The sequence below is a fragment of the Ostrinia furnacalis genome, unplaced genomic scaffold (assembly GCF_004193835.3).
Source record: "Ostrinia furnacalis isolate ACB-3 unplaced genomic scaffold, ASM419383v2 OfSCF6580, whole genome shotgun sequence".
NCBI classification, from domain to species: Eukaryota; Metazoa; Arthropoda; class Insecta; order Lepidoptera; family Crambidae; genus Ostrinia; species Ostrinia furnacalis.
This window is the reverse complement of record NW_021136819.1, coordinates 579,931-603,484: the sequence shown is the minus strand read 5'-3', so window position 1 is coordinate 603,484 and position 23,554 is coordinate 579,931. Positions and strand designations below refer to the sequence as shown.

The window sequence follows — 23,554 nt, the reverse complement described above, 5'->3', positions numbered from 1 at the left end:
GGAATTAATTAATTATCGAATCGAGTCACTCGACATCACTCGATTACTTTGCGATTGCAGTACGATGATACGATTAATTACGTTTCGACAATCACTAAAATTGGCTAAAATGACAGTAATGACGTTTAAACTTCATACAAATTTTTTCACATACTGCATCTATCAATATCTGTGACAATAAGCTATTTTTAAAAATAAAATAAAAAAAAAAAGAACAAAACTCTAATCTGTGCATTGAAGACCGCGTGCTGCCACGCAATAAAAACGTGATTTCATCTTTGGAGTTGGATTTCACCATTATGATTCCTGATTTTGATTGAAAAAAGTGATTTAGTATAGCCACACATCACAAAGGTCAAGCCAGAGAACAATAAAGTAAAGCAGGCCCAAGACGACGCTAAACGGAGTGCTTGGCGTTTTGATTCCCACCCATTGCCTTGGTTTTTTGGCATGAAGTGCAAGTAACTTGGTGAGAAAGTTATCCATTTACTGTTTAGTTCGATACATTATACAATTTAATAAAGATAAATACTACTTTACTTTCCCTATAGGATGCACTCATGCGCAGGGAGGGCCCCAAGAATGAAAATGGGGAATTGGAATGGGAATGGGAGGGAACGGTGGCAACTTTGTATGAACCCAGCGCTTCATGATCATGGCCTCCGTCCATCATTTTACTGCGGCATACCGGTGCCAGGAAGCCCCGATAGGTCTCCTACGCTTGCCGCGCATGACCCGCTGGTAAGTAACCCATCATTGTCAGTCTTTTGCAATTCTATTAAATATTTTCTTAGGTGATGTTTAAAAGTAAATTTTGTTTTCAGGGCGCGCAGAGGAGGAGGCAGGTCGTTCCAGCACCGGGACGCCGCAAATCTGAATGATCCGCGAAAAGCTGCTGTGCGATGTTTGGGTGTAGCAAATATGTGAGTGCATAGCCTCTTTGGATATCTACTCTGAGCTTGGGCCCATTCCAGTTTGCTGAACAGATACTTAGGCCTCGCACTATCCAGTATGCCAAACAACATGGTGGCCAGGTGCAATCTTCGCCGAGCAGCCATCNCCCCTACTTTATGTTATACGCGGGCGAAGTTGCGGGAAGGCCAGTGTAATTGAGTCACACATAATCTATAAGACAGAAGTATGCGTCGGCTGTCTGTGTGCTGAGGCTATGCGCCTTCTTTTCCTCTGCAAATGGACTCCGCAGAATACCAGTCGCCGTGTCGAGCTCTGCGCCGTCACTGCCTTTACTGAGCGGAGCCCAATTTGGTACCAAAATTATAATTATTTTTTTAGATTGTATATATTTTTTGTTTTGTATTAGAATAAGTTAAATATTGTGTAGGTTTTAAGTGCATGTAATTTGGTGCCAAATAAACATTTTTTCTTTCTTTCTTTCTTTCTTTCTTTCTTTCTTTCTTAAATAGGGCCTCAAGTTGTATAGAATCTTTAAGCGGCAAAAGCAGTTCTTAGTGCACTCGAGTATATGGCTTTCGAACTTGAGGTTTCCATCAATGACCATTCCCAGGTTTCTCGCCTCAGCCACTCTTTCCAAAGGTTCTCCATTTTTCAACGTTGAGTTGTATGCTTTTAAGGGTTTCCAAGCCTCTACGTGTTCCAGTTAGCATGAACTTTGATTTTCTTGGGTTGAGAACAAGGCAATTGGCAGTACACCAGTCAAAAATTCTGCCTAGTTGGTTGTTGATCTTCATTATTGCATTTTCATGATCAGATGGAGGGAATGATGTATATAATTGTAGATCATCGGCATATAGGTGGTATTGACAGTCCTTGATACAGTTGATTATGTCAGCACTGTACAAAATGTACAGTATTGGACCCAATATGGATCCCTGAGGAACTCCGCGAGTTACTGGTTTTTGTTCTGACAATAATGCCGACCCATCCACCCCTTTCAGCTCCACGTACTGCTGTCTCAGAGAGAGATAGCTATGAAACCATCGTATGGAGGAATCATCAAGACCATAATAACGCAACTTGGAGAGAAGCAGAGGAATATTAATGGAGTCGAAGGCGCGCGAGAAGTCCAGCAGCACCAGCGTCGAAACCAACCCCCCATCCTGAGCAGCCAGAAGGTCATCAACCANTTATTTTACTTCGAAATCTTTTGTTTTTATTTGAAATCTAACTTGTCTTTATCAAAATTACAAATCTAGAGCCATTTTCAGTTTTGTTGTTAACGAAGCGTTGAATGGCGCGCCCGGAGAGGCTTAGTTCAAACGATCATTGCAAACGTTGTGATAGGGATAGAGACATGCAATTTTTCGTTTTACGAAGGTAATATGATAGAGAATAATACAAACTAATAAAAACTACCTGTTTTAGCGGCATTTTTTGGAGAAATTTATCAAATAACCAAAAAAACACGAATTTTTAAGCTGATTTTTTTCAAAAAGTATAATTTTTTATTATTTGTTGGCCTTTTTTGTGTATTTTATGTATTTTTTTAGTATTGCCTGTTATTTAGCATTGTTACTGTTTTTATTGTATCAAGATATACCGCTTAGTTTAAAAGTTATTATGTTTTCTTTACAATAAGTAATTGAAAGAAAAAAAATTCTAAAAAAAATTAAAAAAAAATCTCAAAAATTTTTTGACCTCTTTTTTGTCGATAAAAATAGGTCTAGTTTCATCTATTTTGATATGTACACTTTAACGTGACTCACACTGTATAATAAATCTGTAGAGAGGTCAATTCTGTACATGAAATATATTTTCAAAATAACTATCAGGGGGTGATTAGTGATCGATACTGATGCCAAAAATGCAAACAGTAAAATTTTTGTCTGTCTGTCTGTCTGTCCGTCTGTATGTTCCTTATAGAAACTAAAACTACTCAACGGATTTTAACGAAACTTGGTACAATTATTCTTCATACTCCTGGGCAGGTTATAGTATACTTAGGAATTCCCACGGGAACAGGAATAAGCGGGAAAATCCTTTTGTATGAAAAATCTAAACCGCTTGAGTTAGACGCTTGAAATTTGGCATGTAGGTACCTTAGTGAACTTAAAGCTTAGTTACAAGGAATTCCTGAAATTCCCACGGGAACGGGAATTAGCGGGAAAATCCTTTTGTATGAAAAATCTAAACCGCGTAAGATAGATGAAGGGGGTAAAACGGGATCGACGCGTACGAAGTCGCGGGCGGCCGCTAGTCATTAATAATACGAATATTAAAATTATAGTACCACATGACGACATTAATCAGTCTAAGTATTTAATATTTCTAAAACATTAATTAGCCTTTGATTAGTAGTAAACATNCAATAATGCCAACCCATCCACCCCTTTCAGCTCCACATACTGCTGTCGTTGAGTAAGATAGCTATGGAACCATCGAATGGAGGAGCTATCTAGACCATAATAACGCAGCTTGGAGAGAAGCAAAGGAATATTAATAGAGTCGAACGCGCGCGAGAAGTCCAGCAGCACAAGCATCGAAACCATCCCTCCATCCTGAGCAGCGAGAAGGTCATCAATAACATCCGAAAGAGCAGTGGCCGTCCCATAGCCTTTGCGGAATCCCGATTGACGTCCCGGGAGCAACCCCTGCTCCTCAAGGTATTTAGTTAGTTGATTACAAACTATACGCTCGAGGATCTTGGACAAGCATGGTAGGATGCTGATAGGCCTTAGGTCCCCAACTGAAGCTGGGTGACTAGTCTTTGGTAGTGGCCTTACAACTGCCACCTTCCAACAGTCAGGAAAGATTCCATGCAATATTGAACCATTCACCAAGTCGGTAAGCGCTTGAAGTGAGTAAGGCAATGTGAGCATTAGCATATCCAGTGTGATGCCATCACTTCCCTGGGCATTAGATTTAAGCGCTGTGATGGTTTTTAAAACAACTTCTGGGCTAACAGTATGGAGTGAGAATGATACAAGGTTCCTATGTCTGTGGTATTCATAATAGGTTAATTTAGAGATCGACACATTGTTTTCCCCAGGCACGTTGAGAAAATGATGATTAATTGAATCAGGGTCATTAAATATTGGAGGAAGCTCACAAGCACCTTTCCTGTCCGGTAGCACTGTATTTTTCAGGTTTTTCCAAAGCTGTTTAGGATTTTTTGAGTTACTATTGATGTGGGTTTTAAAGAAGCAGGTTTTTTCTTTCTCAATTGCATCAACCACCATCTTCTTCATCACTTTGTAACCATCTCTAAGAGCAGTGGTTCCATTTTTCTTGTACCGCTTGTGGTAATCGTCCCTAACATGTATCATTTCCTTGATGGTATCTGTTATCCAGGGATGTGGAGGATGTTTAAATCTACGTGTCTTTAATGGGGCATGCAGATCCATTAACCCTAGAATACACCGTCCTAGAATTTCAACTCTAGAATTGACATCCACAACTCCCTCAAGATTGGACCAATCAATTGCACTGAGATCTGCTTCAAGTTGTTCTGGTATGATATTTTTTAATGGTCTATAAGTAACACAGCGTGGCTGAACTTTTTCTTTCCGGACTTTAAATTCAGCCATGAGCATGGCATGGCCACCCAGATCCGGTGAGTGTTTTACAGTAACCTGAACAGCCCCCATATCGGTGCATATAATATCAATGAGAGTACTGCTGTGATCTGTGTAGTGTGTCGGCTCCGATATCAACTGCTTCAGATTAAGGCTGTCTATGCATTGCATTAGCTCCCTGCACCTCCCGCTACACTTGTCCAGTAGGTTGATATTAAAGTCACCGAGAAGCACCAATCCATCACAACCTGCACAGGAGGCAGCGGATTCCGCTATGGCGTCCAGGAAAACACCCACATCCTGCCATGGGGGTCTGTAGGCAGTGCCAACTATTATCTTTTTATTATTTATGTGCAGAGAAATCCACATTTGTTCAATAGTAGTCGAGGAGCCAGGATGCGGACATGCTCTTACATATAAATTCTTGCGCACATAAAACCCAACACCACCCCCGCGGCCCCCTCTAACCTGATTAGGTCTTGGAGTATGTTTAAGCCGATAACCTGACACCCTAGGTGCCCTATCCTCTTCCCCTGCTCTGAGCCACGTCTCATTTATGGCCAACACATCTGGGTTCAACTCTTCCATCGCCACCATAAACTCATCATGTCTCGTGCAAAGTGAGCCCGCATTGAATAGAGCTACTCTAAGATTGTTTAACCCAAGGCCCGCACTAGTGACAAATTGCACAAATATAAACACCATTGTATTACAATACTATTAGCAGTGGTAACCATGTTGATATCACTTATTACAGCAAGAATAATCATTGTTTTGTGTATCATCATATTGTTATTATATCTTTGTGTATGCATATCATTTTCTATGAATATAATGAAATAAGGTGACCAGTCAAAACATGCAATCTGAGTTTCATTAAATGAGGATTTTAGTATTATGTAACAATGACCCAGCCCTAAAAAAGACAATTTCAGACATTTATATGTTCTGAACACTGCATAGGTGAGTAAGAATACAGTAAAAATCATATACAAATTTAACCCGATACGGCACATTAAACTAAACACCCCGATGTTGCAATTACAGGATGCAAAGAGTCATATGGGCGGAGCTCCTAACACTCTCACGAGATCGTCGGGCGTGCGCAACTGGAAAACCTGCGCGCCATCACTCCTGCGGACGAAGACACGCCCCCGCCTCGTCCAGCAGTACCTCCACTGGCGGGCGCGGCACTCCTCGCGCGCCCGGTGGAACAGCTGGCGGTTGGGGCGCGTCAGGCGCTCGTTCACGAACACCCGGCCGCTCCCCTCATCATGAGATGAATAACTGCACCAAGATCACTTATCTCCGTGTAGTTTATAGTTCAACTATTATCGTAGTTGCAAATTTTGCACAGTAAATGACACTATGTTATTAACATAATTATTATCTCTAATTTATTCACCGTATGTACCTATACCTAGCTATTATTTCGATATAAAAATTTTATTTTCTTAATTCTTCATGGTTTATTTATTTAAACATTTTTGCTATTTAAACATTCATTAAAACCAATATAAGTATACAATCTAATGAAAATTAAAGAAAGGGAGCTTTTCAATTCACAATTACGACATTCTTCTCCGTGAAAATAGTTATACTGAAAAGAAAATGCATTTCCCTTCCATTGCTCGATACAATGAATATTTCTTATCATGTTTCCAGAACATTAGAGTTTATATTGACGTCCTTCCATTTAAAACCAAGTAAGACTTGATTGTGAAAATTATAGGAGTTTTCATCGCATAATATAATTCAACAAAAAAAAATTACTTACTTCAGTATTTCTCGAATTTATTTTTTTATATTTTGTTTAATTTTAAAAACTAAAAATTAATATTGTATGACGCCATAGTCTCGACAATATGTACATAAAAAGTCGGCTATTACATACAAGACTCATCTATTACATAAGTAAAGGATAATTAGGTATTCTTCGCTTAACCCAAACAGGATTTTCAAAATCTAATTGACATCAGATTCGCACATTGTTTGAATACAAAACGCTCCAGTCCCGATCATTTAGACTAATCTGACCTAGACCTAAATGCATACACCTACAAGGATGGTCTTTAATTTGGAAATGGTAACACGTAGACCCATTACGCATTTTTCTGCGAATTGTAATAGATTCTAACCAAAACGTTTTCTTGCGTCGACCGAGTTTTCTCCTGCGTGCATTTCGATCTGTTACAAATAATCTTTATGATAAACATTTTATTTCTGACTAAAATTATATGTTTTACTTCAGAAATTGTTGAATTTCCATCCCCCTTTTCAGGTAGGTATATAATGTTTTATTTTCTTGACAAAACGTTAAAAATTCTTCATGATTAAATTCAGGCAATGTCGTATTTTAATCGTGTTTTACTCTTAGAAGGTAACTTGTCATCAGAAATACATACAATATTTCGCTCTTTAAAATAGTTTAATTCAAAATTATCAACATTTTAGCTAAATCTTATTTGAAAACTCGATAACTAATGTAAAAATAATTATTATCATTATTATTTAATAGCATCAATAAAATGGCATAATAATATAAAATTTACATCGGTTTATGTCACGTTGTAGATGCAAATTGAATTCAATTAAATATGAACTTACAATTAAATAAGTAAATCTAATCTTGAATACTCATAATACATTTTAACACAGTAAGTAATCGTAATAAACATCGCTTATTACTTTAAATATACCTAAATAATTGTTCTAAAGAAGGGTTTAAATTACTAGATAAATCTTATCTATTTCATAACTGAAAAGAATTCAGAATTTTTCACGAACATTTCCTTGCTTCATCTCGAAGTTATTTTTAAACGGTTGTTTTAGCTCTAAATTTAACATTTAATACTTATCTAGTATTATTTAAATTCCTAATTATAACACTTATCTTATAATATAAGGTCTTCAAGTATAAATAATATACTCTTGAAAGTAACTGTCTGTTGTTTTCACATCTAAAAAGCTTTCGCTAATTGACAAAATTAACTATGTAGGGTACTTACCTACTTCTTAAAAGCACACTTCATTCTAGCCCTGAAAAACGAGTTCGTTTTCAATTTACAGTAAGATTTTATTATTGTAGTTTTGAAATCGCGTTCGAAAACTGGTGGACCTACGCGATAGATCAATTAAATGATACTTTTTAATCAATATTTATTTTTACGATGACCAATATCATTATAATTGGAACATAAAAACCGAACTCTACAGGTCTGTGAACTGGGCATCAGTAATTTGGTTTTGGTAATAAATTATGTAACACTGATTGCGGTTTGATTAATTACCTAAATAGTGATTTTACGGCCATTAATAACTTCATTCATTCATAAACAAAATGTGTCACATGCCAGGAAGTACCTGGATGCGCACAGCGCAGGAGCGGTCCTTGTGGAAATCCTTGAGGGAGGCCTTTGTCCAGCAGTGGACGTCTTTAGGCTGAAAAGAACTAAACATCAATTTCCATAATACACAGCCTACGGTGCCTACAGGCAACTCCTGAAAATACCTACTGCTATTTCTAATACTCGTAATATTGAGTACAAACAATTCTCATTCTTTTATTTACGTCGGTAGTAGCGAATTTTATAAACACCCTATTATATTAATGTATCATCTCTGTTTAAAAGATCATAATAGAAATAATTATAGGAGAAAAACAGTCACACAATAACAATGGGACTTAATTTGCTGTTAACGAGCACTTACCTACTTTCATGAGTTGTTTTGACGTCTAGCTAAATTAAATTAATGATTTAGTCGAGAAAATAAAAACATCCCAAGTGACTTAAACAAGTTTTTTTATAGATGAAGTTTATGAAAGACATAAACAAAACATTCTACATTTTACAATGACCTAAATACTTCATTACGGAGAACCTAATCCTATATCTGTTCATTAATTGTGAACATTCAAGTGATTAGTCATTTAATAACGGCGTTGGATGCTGCAAAACATAACTGCCAGCCTAATACCGGTTCCAATTTGTATTAAAATGAAGAAAAACATTTATGTGATAAAAACTAACTAGGAATAAATAAACACTCACAGGACTCTACAAAAATACCATCGATATCCAACCCTAAAATTATCTATTCAAGTTTTGCTAAGAAATTTCTAGAAAATAATTTCAGGTTTAATAAAATTAGCATTGATGTGATGCCCAATCGAATAAAAACTATGGTTCCACTGGTGTACAGCATCTCTATACTTACATAAATACTTAGTAGACAACTACTCGTACTTGTACTATCTTTTTATTTAATTGAAAATGTTTATTTGATTTTTACGCGTTACTTTGGGTACTTTTGTTAGATCACAAGATTTCATCTAAAGATCCATTTTACAGAGTTTTGAGTTACTTAACTCTTAGCCAACAAATAGTCTATTGACACGAAAAAAAAATGTGCAATTATTTGTAGATAAGTATGTATGAATACCTACATACATTCAATGTTGCATCGTGACCTCTCTCGATTCAAGTTCAAGTTTAAAGTCAAATCCGCGCCACTTCCACGCCGGCGGGCGTTTGACTCGGTTTTTGCATAACAATAACGTCCTTCATTTGTTTCATTTTTTTCAATCTAATTTTGAGTGACATGAAACCTGCTTTAATGTTTTTTTTTTTCTCTTTATGGTTTTTGCATAACAGTAACGTCCTTCATTTATTTTATTCATTTTAATCTAATTTTGAGTAACATGAAACCTGCTTTAAGTGTCTTTTTTTTTCTCTTTATTGTCGTATACTTTTTCTCACGTGTTCTTAATCTTTTCATCTTGTTTTATAATTCTTTGGTAAATAAAAGTGACCTAATTCCAAACAGCTGTAGAATGGAGGATTTGAGGACTCTTTTTTTAATGCAAAGTATTTCTACAAATGTTGAAGAATGTTCCATCTAGGGGGAAAGATTGAGAGTAAAATTTTTTTTTTTAAGATAAAGAAAATATTGTATTCTTACAAGTAAGATATATTATTATTAGAATTCCAATTCGCGTACGATTTGCGTACTATAAGATTAATGCAGATTCGTGATTACAATTGGAATGCATTTATACGTCTCCAGGACTCGAACCGAAGAAGGCTTTGTAAACCAGGCGGCCGTCAAAGTACATTCTAACCAGCTTAGGGTTGCCAGGTGTCCGGTTTTAGCCGGACATGTTTGGCTTTTTACGGTCTTGTCCGGCCTGTCCGGCTTTTTATTTGGCAGCCGCGAAAGTCGAGTCACAGAATAATATGAAGCGCACGCATCAGTATGTTGTGCAACCGATGATGATAGTACTCACACGTGAGCACCGTGACATCTCATCATCATCATCACCTTACATCGTAATTGCACATTGTCATTGTCACATGTCCGGCTTTTAGGGTAAAATGTCCGGTCAAATGAAGCACAGAGTCCAGCTTTTGTGTTTTTGGACCTGGCAACCCTAAACGAGCTCGCCGTGACTGGTATCCTTTCAAAATGCTAGACATTTGTCTTGGTGCATTGATAAAGGCGCCTAATTGTTATAATGGTTCACTTCCTTAAGCTTAGTAATTGTAGTCTTTTTTTATCGCTAAAGTAGTTGATGAAAAGTATAATGTCAGACTTAATGTTCGTCCTTTAGTAAATAAACTACCTATGTAAATTAGTAAATATCCTCGTACTAAACTCGTATTTTACTAATTTACATACAGTTTTTTAAGCGCACAGTAAACTTTCAACGCTTCGGATTTGGTTCCCGAGAGAGATAACTTCATCTCACTAACTTTTCAGAAATTCTGAGAGGATACTCCAGAATAATGTAATGCCAATCGGATGTTCAGCGTAAAGCTTTTGGAAAATGCATTTGACACTTAGTATAGGGTTATATTATTATATCAACGATGTGCTCGATTATGTGCACTATTATTTCATAGGTCGAAATGCAGCCTACATTTTTTATTAGCTAGACTTAAGATAGACAGATAGGAGATAAGAAATCTATTACACTAAGCTGCTCGTACTTCCTTCCTATCGCAGCATTGTTCATAAAGCTTACGTTTAGCACATAGCGAAATATTTGAGATTGTCACCCGCTTCCTTGTCTAGTCGGCCTCGCTCCATCTGATATCTGTGCCTCTAGCACGAAAAACGTTCGACTTCGAATCGTTTGCGTATTCGAATCGCCATCAAAAGATTTAGTACAAAAACTACAACAGCGCCCTTGTGAACGTGTCGTAAAGTTAACTTAGTATGAGAAATGGTTGCACGAAACTTATTTTGAGAATCAAAATTGTCACGTTATCGTTTAATTCGAAGATTGAGTATCGAATTTTGTCGAATACGCAAACGATTCGAACTTGTTTTTCGTGCTAGCCGTACTGATCAACTTCGTGATTCACGGATCCGCAATTGATATGATGACGTGGGTCATAGAGACCACAACTTCTCAGAATGACGTCCGGTTGTGTTTCAGGATGAAGACTGACAGTTTCCCATTTTTTGTTGCCACCACGCCTTATGTAATACGGATAATAATTTGCATTATATTTCAAGATCAGTTAAATGGTTTAATTAGTTTTTGTTGAGACTTTTTCTTAGATTTGGATCGGAAAAAGCGGGATCCGGTTCATTAACATTTCAGCTAAAGGCTTTCTTATGTCCCTCGAGCCACGCCACAAAGCGCGACCTCTATATATTGTTATCTAACTTTTCTTGTCAAAAGTAAATTAATCAAAAACCTGCCTAATATAAAAATGTTGCTTCTTCCAAATAGATATAATGATCAATATAGTTATCTACTTGAATAGCTCAACTTATACTACTGCACCTATACACATCTCTTACTTAAGTCCCGAAGTCTCAAGGTTTTCGGGCATTTTAGGCGCCGCCCAGGCGGGCGCCGTGCCGCCCTAGGTGGCCATGCCATATCGGCCCATCCCTTTATTCAACATATTATCGGCTACATCTACTCTTTTATTTTGTTGACAAATATATATTTTTAATTCAATAATTTGATAGTTGAAAAACACATGTTTTATTGGTAACTTCCGCATTCTGTTTACACCCTTTCGTTTGAATAAACCCCCAATAATTTTATATTTTCTAGTCACGTGTATATGCAGTATTAACACTGTGAACATCTAATTGCTACGATTCAATTACCATAAATACTTGCTAACATCGTATTTTGATATAAAAACATACAATTCAAAATATTTGATGTTTCCCTCTCATAATTTAATGATTTCAAAAATTAAAATGGATTATTTAATGCGTAACCAGTAACAATGTTTATTGTTTTGCTCTTGAATGTGTATTAGCAAGTTCTTATGTATGGTCTATGTGACCCTGGCCATAGCTTAGTAATCAGAGGTCACTTGATATTGCAATAAGTGATGAATTACTGTAACAACAATAATGCTATCAATTACGCTATACATCTATATCAAATAAACATGTATAGTACTTATCACGATATAACAACTATATTAAGATCAATATGTCTCGTACATAAGTATATTAATATTATTACGCTTTATGTCCTTTATGTGACTTTGCCCGCTCTAAAAGACTAGAAAAATGTATAAGGAGTTTTGGAACTAATAATAGCTAACGATTAGTATGTTTTTATTGACATTTAACTTTAGAATACTTTAGATAGTGGCGTAGCCTGCATTTAATTAAATAATACAGGATCACGACTCTACATAGTGCAATGCATCGTAGAGAAAAGACCTTCACCTTTAAATTTAATTTGCAATAAAGTTCATTTGAATGTTACGTTACTTTCATTTAAAAAAATAGATGGAATTATGAATATATCTACATCATCATATTCATCATCATAATTTCAGCCATAAGACATGCACTGCTGAACATAGGCCTCCACCAATGATTTTATTTATTTATTTATTTAAACTTTTATGCCAAAATAAATTTGTACATAAGGCGAACTTAATGCACTAAAGCATTCTCGACCAGTTTACCTTTGGGTTGAGCAGAAAAGAAATTTGTTTAGCGGTACTTCTAGTGCAGGAAAGAAAAACAAAAACAAATAATAATATGCTACGTACTTCTAGTGCAGGAAAGAAAAACAAATAATAAATAATATATAAAATATATAATAAATAAATACATACATACAATAGATGATTGAGTTAAACTGAAATTACAATTCATGAAGATGAAATCATTTGGAAGAAGTGATTATGGACAGATTTTTTAAAAGAAAACTTACTAGACGCTTGCCTGGTCTCTTCAGGCAGAGAGTTCCAGAGCCTTATGGCCTGGAGACGGAAGGAGTCGGAGAGAAAACCAGTTCGGTGAAGAGGGGTGGAGAGAACGGACTTGTTGGAGGAGCGGAGCTGACGTGAGTGCGTAGAGCTGAGAAGATTAAATTGATTTTCACAATGGCCAGTTGATTGCGGCCTGCATCCAGCGCCTTTCTGCTACCTTTATGAGGTCGTCGGTCCACCTGTATCGGACGTACCGGAAATCGCAGTATAGGATGGGTAGGTTACCTAGCTAGGTACTTTTCATGGGAGTTCTTTATTGTTAATGAACTTTTTTATGAGTAGACTATAAAAATTGAGGTCATAGCTTGGTGTCAGATTTTACGAGCCGCTATTGACGTCTGACATGTTTTTATTTAATGGACACAACATAACACGAATATCGTTACAACCTAGGAATCAAACCCAGAACCTGTAAACGCAGAGAAAATTCATTTTTTTTATCACTTGTTTTGTACGATGAAACGTTTTGTATGATGTTCAATAAAACAATAGATGACGAAGAGATTTTAATCGACTACACGTGCCATTCAGCTATTAAGGAGATTTATTTTGACAACTGATTGATATATTTCACCAACAGACATACAAGTTTGAATCGTCATAATTAGCATTCGTAAGTAATTACGGAAGATAATAATCATGATAAGACGCGCGGCCGGTGAGGGGACCTCGCTCACGTTCAATACCAAGGTCCGGGGTTCAACGCTCGCCTTTCGCTCGAGTTACCGGCAACTTTTGCTTTTGTTTGTTTTCGTAAACCACCGGCCAGTTCTAGTGACATACTTATTCTCGTATGCATTTTTTTTCATTCAAAATGCATTTTGCGTCGATTTGGTCCGCAGCGAGACCTTGAAGGTCGATTTTCTTTTGTTTTTGCTCATTTGTTTTTCGCTGGACGTCTCTTGTTACCTAAAGCTGTCTATACATGCAATTACTATTGACCACTACACTATGCTTGGCCCAACGTTGCTTTTTTCCAGATGGCCAAGACGGCAACTAATCTGTATTGACAGACAAGGATGTTTTAATTTTTTTGCATGGTCGTAAAACGTGATAGAATCTTGAAGTGCAGTTTGTCATTTGTTGCACAATGAATGCATAGCTTGTAGTCTTGGAGTTACTGGATAAATCTCTATGGCCAACCCGGAAAATAGTTAATTCAAATTAACAGTGGTTATTGCTTAAAAAGCTTTAGAATACGTTTTCGTGAAACTTTAGTAGATTTATTTTTACGCGAATATTAAATTCATATGAATGGACTGTAACTAAAACTATTATTATTTTAATTACTAAACACCACTCAAATACATAATCTGCATAAGTCTAGTGCCAATAATACGACAGTAAAATATGTACTTTTGTTATCTTTTATGTATATTGCACTCATAGTGTTTACTTACATATTTAAATTTATACCACCTAACTGCATAATGCACTAGTGTGAAACCTGTTCTTTTATATTTAAAATTCACTTCTTTTTGGGCTGTTAAAGACCATAAAATAAATGAGATACCTAAATAAATAATAAGGCGCAAATTAAGAACATTAATGCGATAATAATTTTCCTGGTTTTATTTCTATAGACAATAAATAAAGCTGACTTTAGACTGTGTTTTGACTATATTTAGCTCAGGTAGTAAATTGAGACGCATTTAAGTTTAGTTTTTCTTATATCTTGCAAAAAAACTATAACTTAATTTACATACTTAGCACTTTTTAATACAAACGGTCAATATTTTATAATTTTTATATGTCCAATTAGAATATCGTTAAATCATTCCTATTACTCTATCGTTTATTATGCAAACTCTACTTATAAGTGCGCGTACGCATAGCAAAATCGTGACATTTATCGCTGCACTTGATAGTTGTACACTTCCTAGGCGTATAAATAATAACGACCTCATATAACTTATCTTGAGTAGATGCTGAATAAAGAAAAAGGACAAGTCCTGTAAAAAAATGTATCTTCCGGGTCTAATGTAAAAAAGAGCTTTCTACGCTCGATCTTAAAAGTACTACAGCGACATTCTGCCACACACAATATTTATTTCAGTAGATATCTTATGAACTCCAGTGATTCGTGCTCTTAAAGAAACATTAAAGTTTATTTCGCCGCTGAAAATTCAGATAATTTTATTACCGACGACACGGCACGTTCAGTTCATTGTGGCACCTTTACATAGTTGTAACAGTGGCAATTTTGCAACAAAAATAAATAGTCGACTCGACATGGACAGTATTACAGACTTTTTAAATTTTGTTGCAAAGATGAAACTTAATATATTACGAGTACAAAAGATGTCACAGTATTAAACTTGACGTGCTGTCGTCTGTCCATTTGCCTTGAAACCGTTATGCGCCGGCGCAACATAGTCTGTTGTCTTTATAACAAGTCGCGGAAAACAATCAAGTTATAATAGTCGTAGTTAGTCTCAGTTAAACATACTCCGAATTGCTAACATGCAATTTTTACATTTCAAACTGTATGACATAGTAATGCAACTATTTGAACGCGGTAAATACGTTAACCGATAGTTTTATGTTTCCTAAATAAATTATGATTAAGTAAGTATCTAATTGAATAGCTGAATTTGGCAGTTGAAAACTGATTACGAAACATTTAATGTAGACCTGCCCTGAAAACTGCAAAACTGCCTGAAAAAATGTTCCAATACAAAATCTATGCAAATATTGTGTTTAAGCTAAGAATCCATTTATTCATTTGGCCTTTAGAGCTTGTTCCAAAAATCACCTTGTCAATACATAATTAATAGAGTCATTAGTGTAACATTATGGAAAGAACACTGTAATCCCTGTTGTTTCATGAATAATGAAGCGACTAAGGACTAAGTACTTCACCTTATGAGTACGACCGTCGAGCATCCTATGCAGTTCTAATAGGTACTATTTAGCAAGAAAAAAATCGTTCATTCGTTCGTTTGTTTTAGCCGAAAGACGTCCACAAATGGACAAAGGCCTCCCAAAGTTTTCCACAAAGAAAGAAAAATACGTGCTGCTAAGTGTGCATGTTGAATGCAACAATTAGCCATATCTGATTTTTCCTACCGCAAACGCCTACCAGTTGGATTGGTCACTGTATGCCTACTTCTGGTTTTTAACTATAGTTATATCTGTTTACAATTTAAACGATAACCTATTAATATCTCGTATTAGATCACATGTCCTTGCCCAGGTACATTCTTAGTCGCTAAATGTTACTATCTTATACAAACAACTAACGAATAGCTTGAATTATTTACTTTCATTTTGAAAATAAGTACCTTTTAAGTTACCCTTGTTCTCGTAAAGGAGACTACAGGTATCTCATAGTCTTTTTACCTTACTAGGACTTCAGGACAAACATATGGCAAGAGCTGAAGCACAGCGGCAACAACTCTGTCACCATTTATGTGCTAGAAATAAAACTTATCTAAGACAAATTGTGTGATAATCCTAATCATCAAAGTATCTTTTCTTAAAGGTTTTAATCCTTTGTTTGTCACCTGTCATCCGCTTTGCAATGGAGGGAAGTCGAAACTTAATTTCGAACTCCTCCTATTATGTTCTTCTGATTAATTTCGTTGCGGGTCCAATGACAGTTTAACTTTCCCCCGGGACAAACTTGACCTTCATTGGTTGGGTTTTTATGGCGATCAAGCTGTAGATCCTGGCTACACAGGAGTTGCAGTGGTGGGAATAGTCCCGTAATCATCAAAGTACCACAATTTGCTCAACCAAAGGATACCTACTCTTGGCAAAAGAGTGTTAAATATTGTGCAACGTACTTGACCGATTTGAACATAAACGCAATTATCAAATCGGTATTGATCACCATCGTCTAATTGGGTCCAAGTTTGCTTATTAGATCAAGAGACATCATAACACTTACTATCACGAAAATTAAGCACGCTTACCATTGAGCTGTCGCTTGCAATAATTAATCCTGTTGATTCATTAATAGCGTATTTTTTTAATAATAACGAGCTAAGTAATTGTTTCTTGAAGAGATAATTGGTCGATAATTGGTTTTGGAACGTGCCGTCAATTGTTTAGCGCGTTTGTTCGCACTTCGAATTGTGTTATTTGACGATGACGAAGGATTTTATGCAATTAATCACAATTACACTCCGTTTAAGCACAAAAGTATAGAAGAAAACAAGTGCTCGTGACTTTATTGGTTGTAATAACCATGAGAATGCATCAGATTCTGGAGCGAGGATGGTTTTCGGTATTGAACTAATATGTTTTATGTAAAAATGTTGGATAAACTACAACTAGTCAAGAAATAATTATACTAACAATAAGAACAGTATTGAAAATAACACGCGTATTAAAGACCTAAATGAATTTATAATCTCAGAAACATAAACAAGCGGGGAAATATGCTTCAACTAGCATATTAAATGATTTTCTTTTCAATACTAGGTATACAATTCTGATACTTCCATATTGAACTAATAATTAATTAAATTATGACACTGGTATCGAAACAGGAAAAATATTGTTGTCATCTATTATTGTCATTTTGTGTCCTACATTCATGTCAAGAGCAAGGACATCATCATGAGGTCTGCACTAGGTCAGCAATGTCAGCATAATTGAATCCAGTGCTTACAAGTTCTATATTTATTAGGGGACAACTTGTAAAGTTGTAATTTTATAGCCAGTCGTGACTATTATGGCGTTTAGGCCAATCACAATGGATAAAGCACCAAGTATTAGTAAATCTTAGGCAACATTTAACTAGCTTTATTAGAATATCTATTTAATGCAAAACTTAATTTATTTATGAGACTTTGTCCACACTGTTATCGTGATTGGTCCAATTGCAGTAGCTAGACTTTAGATTTTAAAGGGCAAAGCTATTAAAGGCAGAGCTTTTATTATTGCGTTTCTCAAAAAGTGCACTTCCAAAACATACAGTTGGATACCTGTAGCTTTATAATACAGTTCTTAACTAGTATCCTTATGCATTCACTTTGCTGAGATGTGATAAACGGAGATCATGATTTTTCGACGGTAATTATAAGTATAAGTTGTAAGATGATTGCTAAATCTACATAACTTGATAATTAGTAGATACAGTTGTATGAATCTAACAAAGCTCTAAAATGATGTAATGATGATAGAACATGTTGTTTAAAACTGTTTGAAACAATGCATTTTGTATAGAATTAAACAATGCATGAGCTAACAAAATATTATCGGTGGCAACAGATGACTACTGATTTACTTAAATAAGAAAATCGGCGAAGCGTTTACGTTTAGGTACCTAAATTTCGTGGAATCGATCTCATTAACCTTAAAAAGCAAGTCAAACGAGCTCTCATTACACTTTGTGAAAATTAAAAAGGAACCATAAAAGTTTCAGCTGAAAACAGAAATAAAATGGCGCACAACTTACATTTTTAATAGATCTATACACTTTATAAAATTATCAATAAGGTTTTTGGAAATCGAATTGTCTACAGACTTTATCTCAGATCATTAATTGAGTCTATCACTTTACCACCTGGAAAGGAGACTAGGGGAGACCGAGGAGAGTTGAGACATTGACGATTTTTTGAAACCTATTAACTATCAGCGAGCTCGCAACAGCACGTATTTGTTAGCTCGAGACTTGAACTAAAAAGCGCGCACTGTTACGAGCTCGCTTAGTAGTTAATACGTTCCAAAAAATCGTCAATGTCTCAACTCTGCTCTGTTACAACTCGCCTCGGTCTCCCTTAATTAGACCTGACTGAAACTGTCAATGTGGTAATATAGGTACCATTCATACAAGTGAATAAACTAGACAAAGCCTCTACCTCAGATAAAAACCCACCTACCGCAACTTTGCAAGTTTTTTCCATGAATTAATTCATAATAGGTTGATAATAGTTTAATCACTGTGTTCTAGCCCTACGCACAGCCGGACAAGATAACATTTACATTGTGTTCAAGGTGAACCAAGCGGATATGCTTGACGGAGGCTAAGTCCTAGGCTGGGACCATTCCTAACCTAGATAGGAATAAGAGCGGGGAGCGGGTTACATTGTGCCATTGTTGCAGAGAATTCAGTAGCATTAGTCGTCGCGCATTATCCGTAAACGAACGAAAGTCGCTGACATAGCCCGATGGATTAGCAAGCTAAAGTGGCAATGGGCAGGGCACATAGGGAGACTGGGTACGGTTGAAACAATTTTGCTCTTATTGTCTATAATTTTGTTGTTTAATAACCAAGTGACGATTACGATACGTGAAATTGAAATTTGAAGTTTTAGCTATGATATGGCTGTATCATTATAGTTCCCGGGTTACTATTTATAGAAATATACGCAATTTAAAAAAAAAGAAATTTTGTTTCAACCGTCCCCATGCCAGGGGCGGTTGAAACAGCGATTGGGATCTGTTGAACATACAAATAATACAATAAGTACTAATAAAACGTGTTTTATTTATCTATACAATATACAGTGTGAGTCACGTTAAAGTGTACATATGAAAATAGATGAAACTAGACCTATTTTTATCGACAATAAAGAGGTCAAAAAATTTTTGAGTCTTTTTTTTAATTTTTTATAGAATTTTTTTTCTTCAAATTACTTATTGTAAAGAAAACGTAATAACTTTTAAACTAAGCGGTATATCCTGATAAAATAAAAACAGTAATAATGCTAAATAACAGGCGATACTAAAAAAATACTTAGAATACACAAAAAATGCCAACAAATATGAAAAAATGATACTTTTTGAAAAAAATCTGCTTAAAAATTCGTGTTTTTTTGGTTATTTTATAAATTTCTCAAAAAAATGCCCCTATAACTGGTGGTTTTTATTACTTTGTATTATTTTCCATCGTATTATCTTTGTAAAACCAAAAATCGCATGTCTCTATCCCTATCACAACATTTGCTATGATCGTTTGAACAAAGGCCTGCCACAACATTATTCTCCGTTACAGGTAGAGACAATTTTAATTTTAACTAAAATGTTTAATTTACCTCGAAATCTTTTGTTTTTATTTGAAATCTAACTTGTCTTTATCAAAATTAAAAATCTAGAGCCATTTTCAGTTTTGTTGTTAACGAAGCGTTGAATGGCGCGCCCGGAGAGGCTTAGTTCAAACGATCATTGCAAACGTTGTGATAGGGATAGAGACATGCAATTTTTCGTTTTACGAAGGTAATATGATAGAGAATAATACAAACTAATAAAAACTACCTGTTTTAGCGGCATTTTTTGGAGAAATTTATCAAATAACCAAAAAAACACGAATTTTTAAGCTGATTTTTTTCAAAAAGTATAATTTTTTATTATTTGTTGGCCTTTTTTGTGTANCCTCTCACTTGAATAGGTCTTGGAGTATGTTTGAGCCGATAACCTGACACTTTAGGTGCCCTATCTTCTTCCCCTACTCTGAGCCACGTCTCATTTATGGCCATCACGTCTGGGTTCAGTTATTCAGTTCCTCCATCGCCACCATAAACTCGTCATGCCTCGTGCACAGTGAGCCCGCATTGAATAGACCTATTCTAAGATTGTTTAACCCAAGGCCTGTATTAGTGTTAAATTATATAAACACCATTGTATTACAATATTATTTGTAGTATTAATTATGTTAATATCACGCCTTTCAAAGGAAGCAGTCAATATTATGTGTATCATCATTATCATCATACTATTATTGTAATTCTGTGTGCACATATCAATTTCTATAAATATATTGACACAAAGTGACCAGTCTAAGCATACCATCTGAGTTTTATTCAATGAGGACTTTAACAATCCACAACAATAACATAAAGTAAAAAAGGGCAGTTTCAGACATTTACAAGGTCTGCATAATAATATATAGGTGAGTAAAACTAAATAAAAAGAAGGCATACACAGATCAAACCCTATAAGGAACATGAAACTATTATANCGTCAACGCCTTAGAAAGTTTTAGGCACTAAATTCGTGTTCGGACCTGTTGTCCGCCTTTTTTTCCCCTAGGAACCCTAACTCCCCGTGGAACCGTTTACGAAATATTTGCTCTGTTTCAACCGTCCTTTGTTTCAACCGTACCCAGTCTCCCCTACGAAGAATTGACGAGCGATGGGGAAGCAAGGTTCTGGAATGGAGGCCGCGTACCGGAAAACGCAGCGTGAGACGTGGGACCACCCACAAGGTGGACCGACGACATCATAAAGGTAGCAGGGAAGCGCTGGACGCAGGCCGCTACCAATCGATCAACATGGAAAGCATTGGGGGAGGCCTATGTTCAGCGGTGGACGTCCTACGGCTGAAAAGATGATGATGATGAGTCGATGCGCGTCTGTCTAAACTTAGCCTCATATTCGAGGGTCATCATCATATCAGCCATAGGACGTCCACTGCTGAACATAGGCCTCCCCCAATGATTTCCACAATGACCGGTTGATAGCGGCCTACATCCAGCGCCTTATAAGGTTACCTTTATGAGTTCGGAAGATATGTGCCGTAGATCACACATCAAGACTTCTTGCACATGTTCTTTAAAATCTTATTGATACTTATTTTCTATCGTTCCTATATTATACCAGCTATGTTCTGAATAGTAGTCTTTCTATAAACGTGGGGTCTGCCTGTCATCGCCATTATCGGGTCATTGTCAATGATCTTGCTAAATATAAATCTCAACTGCAGGATTACGGCCCTCTTCCAATTTACCATAAACAAATGGGAGATCGATGGAGGAATCTGATTTAAAAATTAAAATTGGTAGATCATTGGATTGGCTGTCTAAGGATTCTGGCAATGAACTAAAAAGCCAATCAAAATGTAATATCATCCTATCAAGTATGCTATAAAATGTGAACCTTCTGTCTGTTCCTGCATTGTAATCTTGTGGCTTGTAATGTTTTCTGCGTTTTAATCAATCAATCATCATCTATATGTGGCAACAATACAAGTACCTACATCAAGGAGGACGAAGTCATGGCGAAACAACAAGCTAGGTAAATTAATATGAATTAAAGCATGATGTACAGACAGCATGAAAAGTAATGCAAACGGAATATAGCAAACATCTCTTATCTTATGGAAATACATAAAAATTTAGTTAACTTGATGGAAAAGTCGCTATTGTCACTTCGGATGGGTCAATGAAATTTTAATATCTGCAAATGTTTTATTCTACTTTTTTACTGTCTGTACCTAAATCGATAAAAATAAGAAGATATTGGATATTAGGAATGTAAATTTCTTGAATACTCTTAATTATTTGTTTAAGGTAAGTTTTTTAAGTCATTTCAACAAAAAAAAACTTCCACAAGTACCTATCTATTTTTAAACATTTTTTGCATTAGTTTTAATCTAAAAAAGATCATGACACTCTAAATATATCTACTGAACTTTATGGAACCTTTAAATGACCGTGATAAAATGCAGACTAATGGCGTCGCTTAATTTAACGTATTATTACCTAAAAATATATTTTTGTGGAAACAAGTTTGCCTTAGAGGGCGAAGAGGCTACAAAAAGTATAGTTCCATAGTCATACCAATATCGGAAATGCAAAAGTAGCTGTTTGTTACGTTTTTGCCCTGAAACTACTCATCAAATTTAAATAAAAGGTACAGAGAGACCCAAGGATAGAAATATACTAGAGTTATTAAAATTTCTTAGCGATTAGAGTCGCTTCTCATCCAGTGTCTAAGTAGCTCAGATTTCCATCTGTCGCCCGGCAAGCGAAAGGTCGTGGGTTCGATTCCCGCCTTAGGTAGTTCGGTTGTTTACCTATTCATACTAGAGTTGTTATCCTGGTTTTTCAAATAGGGACATGCGCAAGTGTCTGTCCTATGTGCCAAGGGAGGCCTTGATATGATATTTGTCCCGTAGTAACCTTTTTCGACATCTTTTTTTTTATGCATAAGAAGGCAGGTATTTGACCACAAATCGCACCTGATGTTAAGTGGGATGCAGTCTAGGATGGTACATATCTGGGAGAGCATATCCTATTGCGTAAGCTCGAAATCGAACTCTAGCTCACACTGAAATTAGTATTTGTAAGTATCTGAACCACTGAGCTGAGCATAAGACAAATAATGTAGGTACAATAATAAAATCACACGATAATATCTCACGATTATTTACGATCTTCTTCCTATTAGATATTATTGCACATTTGTAACAAACAGATAATATGCATCGCGATAACTGCAGTTGTATTGCAGTTTAAACGAATATGACTTGCAATTGATATTACATTACATTGACGTAGACTCAATAGTTATTTACATTTTTCTGGTGTTGAATTTCAATGATGCAGCTGTACAGTGAAACAATTGAAGACTCCATTAGATCAGGAGGTATAGTTAGTGTTGAGTCATTAAAGACAGGACAGTGTGTGTTAAATTGAGAACGTTGTTAGGAAAGTGTAACAAATATTAATTATTTTTATAATTAGAATGGTTAAATATTAAGCCTGAAAAAAATATTTTCTTTCATGATATCAGAACTGAAAAATTTTTGTCTTGCATTTGGATAAAAGTTTAACATTTTACCTGTATTGCAGTTATAAGCAAAACCTAGGTACCTATGCATTTTGTTTAAGAAAATCAATCTTATCTCGTTATACATAGTATAACATTGTTGTCAGGTAGGCTATGCTTTGTTTTTCCAGACAATATGAGCTAAATAGTAAATAGTGTTCCATCATAGAGACTACATGGACTCGAAGCGTTTCAAGAGTTATTGTAGAGTTCCTTAAGCCATAACAGCTATTAAGCTGTAGAGTATAAGAAGACGAAGAAAAATAAACCTTGCCTGGACTAAATAAAGTGTAAATTT

General features: G+C 35.8%; 1 protein-coding gene across 1 annotated transcript; it reads left to right on the top strand.

Annotated features, from left to right (window-relative positions):
- The first annotated feature begins 306 nt into the window (after window positions 1-306).
- LOC114362550 (uncharacterized) lies at window positions 307-12,835 on the top strand. The gene is made up of 5 exons (XM_028317997.1): window positions 307-469; window positions 552-741; window positions 825-923; window positions 5,541-5,849; window positions 12,724-12,835. The coding sequence occupies exons 2-5, from the start codon at window positions 650-652 to the stop codon at window positions 12,833-12,835; spliced, it is 612 nt and encodes a 203-aa protein (XP_028173798.1). The 5' UTR covers window positions 307-469; window positions 552-649.
- Window positions 12,836-23,554: the final 10,719 nt, after the last annotated feature.

What these genes read in the sequence shown, in the direction of transcription:
- LOC114362550 (XM_028317997.1), top strand. Translation starts at nt 650, where the DNA reads ATGATCATGGCCTCCGTCCATCATTTTACTGCGGCATACCGGTGCCAG. An exon ending in TTGCCGCGCATGACCCGCTG is followed by an intron (nt 742 to 824) that starts GTAAGTAACCCA and finishes TTTTGTTTTCAG; the next exon opens with GGCGCGCAGAGGAGGAGGCA. An exon ending in GTAGTTGCAAATTTTGCACA is followed by an intron (nt 5,850 to 12,723) that starts GTAAATGACACT and finishes TGGTCTCTTCAG; the next exon opens with GCAGAGAGTTCCAGAGCCTT.